The 14265-nt window shown below is 32.7% G+C and overlaps 1 protein-coding gene across 8 annotated transcripts in view; it reads right to left on the reverse strand.

Annotated features, from left to right (window-relative positions):
• Window positions 1-1819: 1819 nt before the first annotated feature.
• Window positions 1820-14265, reverse strand: part of LOC108694434 (retinoic acid receptor RXR) — a 103072-nt gene continuing 90626 nt past the window's right edge. For 5 of the 8 annotated variants that reach the window (XM_018203932.1, XM_018203934.1, XM_018203930.1 and 2 more), the window contains exons 4-6: window positions 6052-6355; window positions 4300-4622; window positions 1820-3892 (exon numbers count right to left, since the gene is read on the reverse strand). In XM_018203932.1, coding sequence (XP_018059421.1) covers window positions 3619-3892; window positions 4300-4622; window positions 6052-6355 — 901 coding nt within the window. In that variant the 3' untranslated portion in view covers window positions 1820-3618. The remainder of the gene's footprint in view (window positions 3893-4299; window positions 4623-6051; window positions 6356-14265) is intronic. The other 3 variants (XM_018203928.1, XM_018203927.1, XM_018203926.1) reach the window with 1 other exon arrangement.

Raw genomic sequence — 14265 nt, forward strand, 5'->3', positions numbered from 1 at the left:
TTTAAATACTAGAGTGACAGAAGAAGTAAGGATTTTACAAGTTGAAGTATATATTAATTAAATGTTGAAATTATTGAAAGGGCAGAGAGAAAGAGAAAAAGAAAAAGGGACAGCATGCAACCAAAAATGTATATCCAGGATTTGCATAAGTACAAGATAACATAAAAGCAAAGAAAATACAACAGATACGAAAATAAAATGTGATATCCATTGCTGTTCTACTGTACAGAGAAAGATTACACAGCGCACCCAATTCTTCCACTCTAGGACACTGTTACTAGATAAGACTGTTACTACACACGATTTGAGCATCGTACCATTTCAATGATACTTCAAAGAAGTATGGCAAAAGCAGTTTAAGTTTTATATTAAAGTATACTCGGTACACACACACACACACGATCCAGCATTTTTTTTTTCCCAATACGGTGCTTCGCGAAAGAAGCTCAGTGTGTTAATTATGCTTTAGTAAAACATCACGGCATTCCAAAGACCACACTCTTGTAAAATCCTCTTACCTTATATAATGTATCTGATCGCAGGACATAGAGCTCATTTAATCTGTTATTTATCTTTGTTAACGCATTTTTTTCTTTTTCCTGATCTACTGAGGTTGTTGCATTTGTATTTGTGAAAGAATTCGGTTTATATATATTCATATATTATTTATATATATGTATAGATATATTTCCGTTTTTTATAACATTTATATATTTATATGAAACTTCATTCACAGGTAGCTTCATTCGCGCCCTCCAATCTTAATGGTCACTTACAGCATCGTTTTTATATTTTGTGAGGAATTTGAAGAGGTGATCGCTAGTCGCGCGATTGTTCAGAGGTAATTTTGGTCAGGTGCTTCGTCAATAAAAGTATTGAAGTAACAATTGTACAATCAAATGATAAGTTTGGTAATAGAATCTCTGCTCTTTAATCTGCGCCCCTACTTAAAATCAAGAATGAACTTGAATTCGTATATATAATAAAAAATTAAAAAAGTCGATTTACATACTCGATATTGCTCCTTGCACATCAGCATTAATGCATCATTAAATATAACTCGTCTTCCCTGAATAATCAAAAATGCTAAAATAGGCATCTGAAATGAATAGTAACTCCAGCATGTTATAAAAAAAATTATGAATTTAATATTGTGTTTGTTTCCCACGGTACGCATAACATTAAAAACTCTCATCAAGTAGATAACAATAACCAACAACTAACAATCGTAGGCATTCACGCAAAAATAGAAATATGTTTAATAATATACAATAATATTATCATAATTTATATTATTGAAGTAAGTATGATCATTCCCTTACTATTTCTAGAGTAGTAGAGTAAATCGTATCAATGATTAGAGCTGAAAGAGTCCGAAAAGTATCAAATGTTTTGTACAACATTCGTAAAATGATGAAATGTTTTCATAATAATTTTATTTAAAATAAAAAAATAATTTTACATACATCTGAACGCTTTCATTTTACAACATAATTGCATCATGTCATTAATAATTATAATTATCAAACTTCATAAATTCGTTAAAAATATGGATACGTATAAATCTAATATCATAAACGTTTACGTATCTCTATTAAATGAACAAATCATTATTATACAATATTATACATCTAAAAATTTTTTCCAAACGAAGAACTGAGTCAACGCAATGATGTTGACATAAAACTATTAAAATTTGACTATCACATAAATTATGTCGTTAATCCAATTTCTCCACAAGTAGAAATAGTTAACAGATAGAATAATAATTAACAGTCTCGAGAAAAATATATATATATGTATATATACGCGTTTTGTACACATCTTTATATATCTAATAACATTTAAATTTAGAAAATAATCCGCTGAGCAAACATTTGCAGATGCTCCGCTAATTTACAAATTCGTCGGATCTATCAGCTCACATCATGTGATACACACAATTCTGTAAATTACTAACAACGAGAGGGTTCTATCTTAATTCTGTGTCCACGATCAGTTAATTCTTATCGTATGCTAGATTTTTATAGTATAATTATACATTTCGCAAATATTTCTTTTTTTTTCCAAAGATTCGAGAGCTCCTGTATCTTTGTTTTTATCTGCTTTCGTGCATTAAAAATTTTCCGAGAGAAAAACAAATCTCACTGTCGTAAAAAACTATGACAAAAAAATTTTTATATACTCTCTCTACTCTATTTGCTGCCATGTCAAATTTGTACCAGACACAGAAGACAGCATTTCAGTACTGCAAAGTATACGCGTAGTAAGAGTTTGTCATAACATTAAATCTAAATGTTAAAGATTAACGAAGAAGATCCGAGTATATATCTGAGCGTGCGTTTTACCAAAAAGAAATAGAGATAAACGGAAACCCTAACACCTTGAAAGTAAATACTTCGTTTGCACGCTCCGACGTCACATTTGTTGCACTTCTGATACTTCATTATGGACACATGCTGCATAAAAAAGGGGGCTTATCATGCGTATATTTAATTTAATTAATATTGAATTAGTAAGTTCGTTTTTTTCCTATACTCTAAAATACAAAACAATAAATTATCGTTAAACTTGCGCACTGAGCGTAAGGAATACGCATTGATGCAAGTATGTATGTATACATATCTATATGCAAATAGTGGCTCTTTAAAGTAACGATCCGAATCGAGGCAGAGTTGGAATGTAAAGGTGTCCGAGAACTCGCGAGCACAGACAAAATCGCGTCTTCGTCAAGCGTCCGCCGTCAAAAATGAGATCGCCGAGGCAATCGGTGACATTGTCAAGAAAGAGAGAAGAGAAGGATAAAAAAAAAGACCGAAAAATAACAAAGTGCAAAAATAAAAAAAAGAAACTTAATAATTCTAGGAACTTCTGTGAGACTGTGAAAGGTGCAGTCCGACGAAGACGCGACGTCTGTCCGAAACAAGGATCGATCGGCACGAAACATCGTGTGAAACACGATCTTCGCTCGGATGATGGCACGACACATGTCGCAGGCTAAAGAGGCAGCGCGATTGTGATTAACAATATTTTATAATAGAGATAGAGAATTCTCTCTACCTGATCGTCGCAACAAATTCAACCGGTTTGAGAAATTAACTAATTACCGATCGACAACATCGAAGTTTGTATTATGCAGATCGTAGTTATTTACCACGTTCAAATTGTGCTCAGATGTTGACGTGTATACAAGCTATACAAAACGCACAGACGCAGATACACGCACTTACATCGCTATCTTTCAGTACGTGCGTTGCGTCGTCGTCGGCCAGTAAGACCGCCTCCTTACGCTGGACATAAGAGTCGTTAAGCTCTAACAAAAACATAAATAACAGGGCGAAGGGAAAAATTGGGAAGAAGGGAGGGAGGAGACAGGGATGGCGATAAAGAGAAGTAAGTAAATTCCACCTCGCTCGACACACGGATAGTCTATACTGCGACGCGAGAAAAGGCGACGCAGTACAGAAATCGTTGCATCTCGAATGCGAAACTCGACTCGAATGCGGGTCCTATCCTCTTTCGTCGTCATTGTCTTCTTCTTCTTCGACGTCCTCTTATGTCCTTTACTTTACTTTTTTACAAATCGGTGTGCCCCAAAACGCGGCACACCTTCTGCTCCTAAAGATCCGATGGTGATTCTAACATTTCCGCAAAGAAGTTTTCGACACACACTTCGCCGATTAACTTATAAAAGAACTGGTGCTCGGCCGATTTGAGACCGATTGAACGGATGGATGGTAGGCGAAGCAACAGCTTGGCGAATCTGCCGGGGTCGTCCGGACAGTTCACACGAGTGTACTCTTCCAGAGCGGCGTAAATCTTCTCACGCAATAAACTGACTTCTTGGATGGACTTGATGCCTCGCACGTCAGGATTGAAGAGGATAATGGATCTGCATATCGAAAAACGAAACCAATATTAAATCAAAAATCATTTGTTAATTGGTTTAGCTTATATTAAGAAAAAAGAGAGAAAATGAAAGAATTAAAAAAAGAAAAATATGATGTGATGGAAGAGACATTTATAGATATTCGTTTTCGTTTCACATCTAATCAATTGTCATGCTCACTAAAATTATTAGCCCTGTTGGTCTATCCGACTTGACTCAAAATGTAATTCATCTTCTCAACTAATACAATTTATTTAAAAACTTTTTTGATATTTGATGACTTGATCTATTAATGTAAGATATTTTTGTGAAAATTTATTTTTTATTTTTTAATCATATGATCCATAATGATCGTACAGTAAATTTTAATAGATCAGCAGAATTAAATACTAATCTCGTCAGTTCCTCACCTAAGACATCCGAGTTCGGTTTTGTCTACTTTCATTTCGCGCATCTTCGACACCAACTCCGAGATCACTCGGTCGAAAATTGTGACCACACCCGCTTGTTGCGCCGAATGTCGATGTACCGCGGCGCCTGTTGTCAGAATGATACTATCCTTCGTATCAATAGAACGGTGGGAGAAGGCGGCTATTAGCAACTCATTCCAACCAGCATTGAGCAGGTGTACTTGATCCGCTACCGGTAACGACGTAAAATGCGGGATGTGTTTCGCCCATGCTACTAGCTGGTAGAGCTGCTGTTTCGTGGCGTTGCAAAGATGCACTGCGGTCTGTGCATTACAAGATTCCAGATTAGCCAAGGATTTAACAAAACAAACAATAAAGCCGTGATGAATCACTAATGATGATTACGACGTCAAAATTTCGTAGAATAATAGATACGTTAAAAGTATTTGCTCAATCCGATTTTTTCACATATCTCTTTACGCCTAAATTTCATTCTAATTCTACTATATATTCTTTACATGTCGCTTTTTTATTTTAAAAGTGTAACTTGAAAAACATGAGTTTTCAACTACTCTGAATGAGTTAGATAAATATTACCCTATCAAAATTAATTTCATAAAAATTATAAAAATCATCACAATTCGAAAACAATGATTTTTAAGGATTGTAAAATAAAAAATGACAATTAATTATAATTAAGAATAATTTTTTTGCCTATATTATTTGATTAGTCAATAATTTTCAATCAAGTTGGAAAATATTTTTTCCTTTTTCTGGGAGATTTAATTTTTTAGTTGTGTCGCTTTTAGAATAAGAGAGCGTATTAAAAATGTAAAATTTTGAAATATCAAGTATTATTATTATTACATACCATTTAATAAATTAAAAAAGAAGATTAAAACTTTCCTTTTATAATAATTAAGGAAAATAGAGTAGGCAAATACTTTTAAGCGATAGTGTACATAAAATCTCGATAAAATTACGTTCAAACTACACTTTTATAAAGATATCACTTTTATGATAGAAATTCACGCTGACTAATCTAATAAATCCATAATTAGAATAACGTTTAACTCCATAAGAGAACGATTGATTTGTAATTAAAATCCAGTTCAATCTCTATTCTTATTCCGTGTATAGTTTGATGTTACAACTAACTATATAATTGCAGAGAATTAAAAATTGTGAGTGAAGGAGATAAATTAAAACTCGTATAGCAAACAATAAACTAATATATACATAATAAATTTAAAATCAGTTATCACATTAAAACAAGATTATTTTTATGAATAATATATCCTCTACGATATTCTAATTGCAATTTACATAGTTACACACATCTTTAAAAAATTTCGTTATTACTACATATCTATATTATTAGAAATGCTTCCTTTATATGTAAATGGTACGTGGTTATGAACAAAATTAGAAGTAATGAATGATTTAACTGAAAATTAAGTTACAGTAGTTACTTCAATGTAATGAACGTGTACATTAAATTTCATAAATTTTAATGAAAAATATATTAAATTTCATGTATATGTACACAAAATATACTTTTCAATTATAAATATATTAAATTTAATGTAATGTCATGAAATTAAGTTCAAAGTTAAGTTTGTGTGATTTAAATTGAAATTTCTTGAAATTTTTAATAGTGTAAATTTCCGCTTTATTTCTCTCTCAGAAGGAGATATGTCTATACGTGATAAACATTGACACGCGACGTCTTCATTACGTGTATATATTTACCTCATAATTTCCCTGCTCTATCTTACACTCGATCCATTTCTCCGCCTCAAGGATGCGCTCGATCGGCATATCTGCGTGCAAACTGCTCGTGCTCTCCACCTCGCTCTGATCCCGCTCCTTGGTGCGTTGACGTTCCTCTTGTACTGCTTCCCTCTTCATCCCCATGGCCAGGCACTTCTGATACCGACAGTACTGGCAGCGATTTCTTTGTCGTTTATCGATGATGCAAGATTTCTCCTCGCGGCAGGCATACGACAGATCCTTACGTACAGTCCTTTTGAAGAATCCCTTACATCCCTCGCAGCTGAAAAGACGAATTTGCTTCAGATAATGGTAACATAACGCAGCATTACATGCTACAGTTTGAAATTTAATGATGCTTTCAATAATATTTAAAAATTTTTAATTTCGTCCTGATTTGAAATTTAACATAGCAATGTAAATTACTATTAATGTTGCTGACACTACTTGCATTTAACTGTTAAGTTGATTTATTTCAGAATTGCATAGGTATCATGTATGTATTGTATATTAAACTTCTTTAAAGCCGAGAATTTTAATTGTTTAGAAAACTTGTCGCAGTTTTACACGTTTACGATTGTATTATTTTAAAATATTAGATTGTTGGAAAAATCATGACGCATTTTTCAGCTCAAAAAATTGTATCTATATCTTCGATAAAAATGAACATTGAAATTTAAATTAAAAAGAAAAATGTTTTAAACTTTGAAATCTCTACTTTCAAAAGCTTACTAAATTTTTTTGAGTTTATATGAATTTGATAATTTTTACATACAGAAGATTACCAGCTGAAAAATATGAAAAATTTTCTTCTCACTTTGTAACTCTGTAACATGCCTAAAAAAATTTGAGAATAATTTCGACTATTTATCGTAAAAGCTTGCTTTCCCTGCAAATCAATTTTTAAAAATATTCTTATGATTTTTTGTTACTGATTTACAAAGTCGCAATTAAAAAATATCGCGGATTAAATAAAAGGAGTATGATTTTGATTTTAATTACTCATGACTCCGTTAAAAAACATCGTGATGTAATTATTAAAACAGATTCTTAAAGCTAAAACTTTGCTTTATCGAATGGTATAATTGTATATGTATATAATGATATATATACATAAATTTGAATTAAAAATGTGACAAAAATACGTCATGACTTTTCCGACTCAATAAAATCTGACCTTTAAAGAGCACTTTCCGAATAAATGTAGCTGAAATGCCTTGAAATTAAAGAGAAAAAAAGCCAATTTTTAAAAATAAATTAAATAAGCCACAAATTCTTCATCCTAAAATTCCATAACTTCTCCCTGATTTTCAGATAAAATTTAATTATTTTCCCTAATGCTTAATATTTTGAAATTTTTAGTTTCGTCCTGGTTTTTAGAATTTAACATAGCAATGTAAATTACTATTAATGTTACTACTACTTGCATTTAACTATTAAGTTGATTTATTCCAGAACCGCGTAGGTGTGATGTACGCATATTAAAATTTTGCAAAATTCCCTGACTTTTTCCTGACATTTCGCTGATTTCTCTGATTTCCAGTTTTGTGGCAATTCTATTAAAGTCGACTAAAAAAACATTATACGTTTATAAATTATTGCGCTATTCACGGCACTTAAAAGAAATAAACCATGTTTGACCGAGTTTGCTCCAGCTGTGCTAACAAAGTTATTTATCGCGTCATTCTGTTACATTCTGTTATATCATAATTAATTGCAATCATTCTATTTTATAAATCGCGATACATTTATTATAAATTATACTTCACTTTTATTTCGACTTTCAAAGTGAATTTCAGAATCATTAAGTATCATTATCACGATGTGTTCCACGCAATTATAGCTTAAATATTTTTTAATAATGAAACTTAAAATAAGGGAATTACATTTTATGTTCATTTCGATTTCTAAAGCAAACCAGATGAGCGCAATTAAGTTTTTTGCTTCAAATTCTGATTTAAGAAGAAACGCAAGAAGTTTTAAAGTAAGAAGGATTGTAGAAAATTAATGTTGCGTCACAGGATAATCATGTTGTCTTATTCATTCGAAAGGTGAATCACGACGGACTGTCTCGTATTTCGCGACAGCGTGACGACTCTAGTCCATCGAACGATTTGTTGGTCACATTTCTTCTCCATCACATTCTCACATCAGTTTCTCCAACCTGAAGATGCATTGGAACGAAGTGTCGCGAGTTTACGACTTCTCGCATGCAATTCTTACAGCGAGCAGCTGTCGGGAACAATACCACGCAAAAATAAAAAAATCGTCGACCTCGATCCATCATCGAAAATGGTTGCTAACGTAATCTTAATCTTATGAAAAGTATCTCAGAATAATGTTTATTGACATTTGGCGATGAAATTATCGACATAAACAGCGCTGCATGTGCATAGAAATTGTAAATTATTTTCGGCAGTGTAATAAATTTTTACAACCAACACATTTTCTTTCCATCGCTTTCGGAAATCGCGAACGATATTTCAATCATCGCCTCATTCAGTTCGCGGTTGTTGTCGCCGAGTTCGCGATCATCAACGACGCCGTGAGTCACGGCTCCGTTTCTCTCAGGGTCGTCGTTTTTAAAGTTTTGGAACTTCTCCAGAAATCCCTCCCGTTAAGATTCAGAAAATTCGGATGGCGAATTTCGCCAGTGAATTTATTTTCACCGTGAAAACATCGTATCGTGTATTTTCGCGCCGGCGACCGCGAAAGATTTCGCGGGAAACGCTTTTTCTCCTCCAGTGACAACAGAACGACGCCACATATTCCGAAAACTCCTATCCAGCACAGAACAAACAGTGGCATTAAATTCCGCTGTCATCTGCTAAACGTGAATAAAGCAGTATGCAGCGAAAGATACACAATGTGACGTCTCCGCCGAGCATGAATACGGAGCTAACGTAAGCTTCAAACAACGAGACTCAGAAAATAAAGTCGAATTTCCCTACGTGTCAACTCCTAAGATCTGTTTTGTAATTCAACTAGTATACACTTTTTGTATATGGAAAGAACAGTTTTGCTAAAATATCTAGAAAAAGCTGATATAGAATCAAAAATAATTTTATTAGATCATCAAAGGAATTATAGAACGCTCAAATATTGATAACGCTCCGAAAAATTTTAGCATTCTAGAAGCAAGTTTAAGCAACATTTCAATGTCTAAATAAAATTATTTTCAGATCTGTAGTTAAATATAGAATATTTTTAGATACTTAACAATTTACAATAAAATCTTCTGTGTGACAATACTGCAAAAGATTTTAAAGTTTAACAACCAATTTAAAAGAGTTCTACATAAATATCTTTATAATTCAAGTAAAAGTATTTTCAGATTTAACTAAGTTTTTATATTTCAGCAAAACTTTTTTTTCAAACTAATTTAAAATAAAATAGAGATATATATTTGGAGATTGATGAAAGCGAGATAGAAAGTTTTAGTGCAGAGACAAAGAAACAGATCTTCAGTTGCATCCCTCGCATTCCTCGTGGAAAAACGAGCGTTGCATTTATTTGAGTGATTCTTAACGCGTTTCCTGCAAAATTAATTCGCGCAGTCAACGCTGTTAAAAGCCACTGGGAGCGCGATACATTATTCGCGCGACGAGACGTTTGCAACAGGATAGCGGAGGCGCATTCATAAAATGCATTCATGAGGATTTAAAGGTAAATCAAACGGCGCGCCGTACTTTGTCTGATTTTCTGGCAGAGTTCTCGCGTCTACGCATACGAATCGTGTTTTGAGGAGACAAACGATACGGCGCGCTAATCTCATGGATTTTGCAGAGCGTCGATGGATAAACGTCTATTGAGATGTCGTATTTTATGAGATGCGTCATCATACTGTCATGTAATCTCAAATGTGCGCTACCATTGATAAAGCACGTGCAAATGGGGGGGCGTTAAATAACATCGAATGCAGATAGACGCGGATTTGATTCTCACGGTGAAAATTTATGATTTAGAGTTTTTGCGAGACTTGTCAATTTCTAGCAATAATGTTTATGTTTCTAAATAATATATATTAAATCTTTAAAAATATGTTTGTTCAAGAGAAGCAATCATGATTCAAGGTTGTCACAAAAAATGAATTTAAAAATTTCCCTAATTTTTCCAAGTTTTCCAAATAAAAATGCAAAATTTTCTGAGTAAATATAAATGTATAAATGTATAAAATATGTTGTAAATTTTTACATTTAGACTTAAAGATTGTAGGAAAGCTAGTCTATTATTAAAAACAACAAATCAGTTTTGAAAAAAAAAATCATGACGAAAAAGAGAGATCAAATAAAAATACTGAATAAGATATAAATTTTAATTATTTTATTAAAATCGTTTAAAGTTCACAAGTTTTGAACGTATTTGACTATAAACGTCAGATATAATATTAAAAAAAAATATTTATAACAATTATTTGAAATAGGAATTGTAAGCAAATTTCGAAATTCCAGACTTTTTTACATTTTCCCCTGACTTTTTCCAGTTTTCCAGATCAGTGACAACCCTGTGATTGTATAAAATAATTGTAAGCACACTATAATACAACAAAATATTGTTTGCTGTCAAAAATTTTATATTACTTTAAGATTGAAACTAACGAAATAGTTTCCTCCTACCCTAATACTTGTTCCTATCCAGTAGTTTAATTTTAATCTTGATTCAATTAACTCTTTATCTTTTCTAATTTGAAATATGAAGAGCGAATCGAACTGAAATTAATGTAATCTCTATATCTGGACATAAGAACATTCTTTTGCCCGGAAGGCAAGAAACTTCTCTCTCGCTGGGAAAGAATCTTTTCATTTCGAAATACATATGATTAATATGGGGAAAGAAGTCACACAGGTGCGTCTGGATGCCATTTACCTGTCGCTCGTTCTCTCGGTCGCTTTTCCACCAATGATCACTAATTCGCGGCTCGATTACGAACGGAGGTATGAGGTTGCGACACCGCTGTGTCCTTAATCACCACTAGTAAGTACCGTAGAAGGAGGAAATTCTTCCCGTGTTGAGTGTGGAGTAATAACGATTCGTGTATCTCACGCTTTCTCAGCTAGATAACGCACGAGACGTTAAGGGGGCATATACACTTAGATAAACCCAATTTGAGCTCCGGAATCAAAACACACGAAGCCATCGACGTAAAAAAATTCAATGTAAGATTTTAGAAACTGTAAAGGTTGATAAGAGCCACTTAGATGCGTATCAACACTTTCCTGAAATCTTAAAATCTCAAAATTGAACTTTTGCGTCGATGGCTTTATGTTTTGGCAGAGCTCAAATTGGACAGAGCTGATCTTACATCTATAATTTCAAATTTAACTTAATATGAGTCGCCACTGCTCCTACTAAATATACCATTATTTTTTATTAAAATGATAATTAAATTTGACACTATATCGTGTCCATTTCTCGAGTTGAAATTTTTCTCCTACTTGAACCTTAGTTTTAGGACATATGTAGAGTATGACTGTAAAGATTTATAATAGGTTCTAATCTAATGAATTGAGCTCCTACGTTAAGCTTGTAAATGGCAGTTATTGCAAGATTTCCTATTTTTAGGTTAAAAAAGTTTTCTAAGTAGAAGTTGCAGGTATTAATAATATTAAATAATATTAAAAGAAGTCCTATTTGATTATATAAGTATTAAAACAGGTTTATAAGATTTAATTGAGGTTGGAAGAGGTTCAAAGTAGAACTAAAATTTCGACCCGGATTAACACTATATAGTGATAAATTAACACTGTATAGTATCATATAACTATTGTTTTAGTAAAAAAAAATAACGATATGATAGAGTAGCAGTTTGCTCGTTTTCGGCTACAAAAAAAAAATTAAGCATCGTAGGAAAAAATCCTACATCAAGAAGTTTTTAGTCTGTAGAAAAAGTGTGAAAAATTGCAAATCGAGATCGATCGAGATACAATCTTTAAGATACAATGATCACTTTTGAAAACTATGTTGTGAGAAAAATGCGTTTTCAGTTTACACTACAAAAACAAAAGTTTTTTTACATTCACATTAAATCATCTACTTCAGGGCCATAAAGCAACCCTTCTTTCGAAGTGGATGCTTCTAGAAAATCGCTTTGGTGTTGTCGGCAATGTATTCTCTCCTCCTTTGCATTGTTTAAAACGCGCATTTCTGCCTGAAGTATGCGTTTCTCGTCTTTTACAGCGACGTACATTTGGGTCTATCTGCACTTGCATTGCTTGAAGAATTTGTAATAATGCTCGTGCACTTTCGTTAAATATACATGTGACAATATAGGCAATTAATTCCGCAGTTATAACGGTATTGTACATAATTTTCGGAGTGATTTTCCATTTATAACATTGTGGAGACTTTCATTATTATTCTAAGTAAAGCCACCGACCATCGTTCCAACAAATTGCTTTGACTTAAATTTTCATAAATAGATTCAATAGCATCCAAAACACTTTTCTGGAAGAGCATTGTAATCATGAGTGAAAGTAATGCAATTGAGAGTTTACATTAGCGCATTGCTAGTTACATCATGAATCCGAACCTGTTGGACAGTTTTAGTGACGAGATTATTTATCTGTTGAACTGTAATGTAAATATGCCGCCCAAATAGCTTTCTTCATGTCTTCGACTGAATTGCAATTTTTACGGATTGCTAATCCGTAATATACAATCAATTTGTCTATCATTTTTTGCAATTAATTTATTTTTGTCACCAAGTCCTTTATGTTATCGTTCCCGAAATCAACTTTTCGTTTTTGTATGTGACTGTTTTTTATTAATAATGTTGTTTCCATAAGATACTGAATTGATGATTCCTGTATAAGTTTTTGAATCGCCGTTTCCGATATAATTTGAATATTTGACGCCGTGAAGTTCCTCAGATCGTAAAAAGATTTCTTTTATAGCATTGACTTCCATTTTCCAAGCCGATTCTTCATGATTCGCTGAGCATTTCGTTTCATGTTCTATTTTCCACTCTAGATATTCAGCGATATTCAGTGTCTTGCTTTTTATTCCAACATTCACACATCTTATAACAAACTTTTAATAACGATATCAAGTATTTTCCTTGTGTGATATCCAATTATAGAAGCAATTCCGAATAATGATGTGAATTCGCGTTTTTTCCATCTCCAGAACAGTCAATTCTGTAGGTTCTTCATAATTTCTTGCTTCACTGCCTTTTTTTATTTCTTTTTTTACAGTTTTCCGTAAAAGCAATTCGCAGACGGATTTAGTAGCTACGTGTATGTTTTTTATTATTACGTCATAAGTGTGTTGTCCAACGAACGGTGGTAAGTTCTATTGGTCCACAATATTTTTGCGTATCTTTAAATCCAATGCCTAATAATCTCATTACAAATATGAAACGTCTATTAATCTTGTATAAAGATTCGATGTAAGGACATGATGGAATTGATATTGGCTCATACGATGCACAAGTATTTTGAATCGAGACCTCGAGTGCTGTCTGCTTTAAAGTCTACTTTTCTACCACAGTTTTTACAAGAAACGCATTGTAAAATTGCTACAAACACTATTATAAAATTTAAAATGCGGTACTGAGATGTATTATTTTCTAGCACAACAATATCATTCATCAATTTTAATTTTTTAGCAAACGTATTGTAACTTTCTGCTTCTTGCTCAGCCTGACATCGACTTTTGAATCTTGATTTTCTAAAATTTTGCGATGACCGAAGAGCCTTTTTGATCCTGACGATCCATTTTCGTTGTTTCAACCTATTCAGTTGCTCATTCAGACAAGACTGTTACCCCATCAATCATATCATCCATATTTTGGAATGCAGCTCTGAAGCTTGCTATTAGTAAATGAATATAGGAGGATCTTTTTTTGATCTGCGCGAACTTGAACTGCTCTGTCGCAGGCGCGTCTACCTGTCGTCTTCTAATATTCATCTAATATTCATCTATAATTTTGTATAATTCCTCTATTTTCGCGGATTGATTTATAATTATACAGAAACGTTTTTAAGACAATATTTTAAAAATATGTAAAAAAATCAATTTTTTCATCACCTCTAGATCAAGGTGGACACTCAAATTTTATAAAAGCATTTCCTGAAGAATTCCAAGTTTTTTCCTTCATGAATTTTATTCAAAAATTCCAGGTAAGATTAGAGACATTGTACATTAGAGACATTCTAAAACAAATAGTTTAAAAACTAGATATATATATATATA

Source organism: Atta colombica, unplaced genomic scaffold, assembly GCF_001594045.1.
Source record: "Atta colombica isolate Treedump-2 unplaced genomic scaffold, Acol1.0 scaffold12, whole genome shotgun sequence".
NCBI classification, from domain to species: Eukaryota; Metazoa; Arthropoda; class Insecta; order Hymenoptera; family Formicidae; genus Atta; species Atta colombica.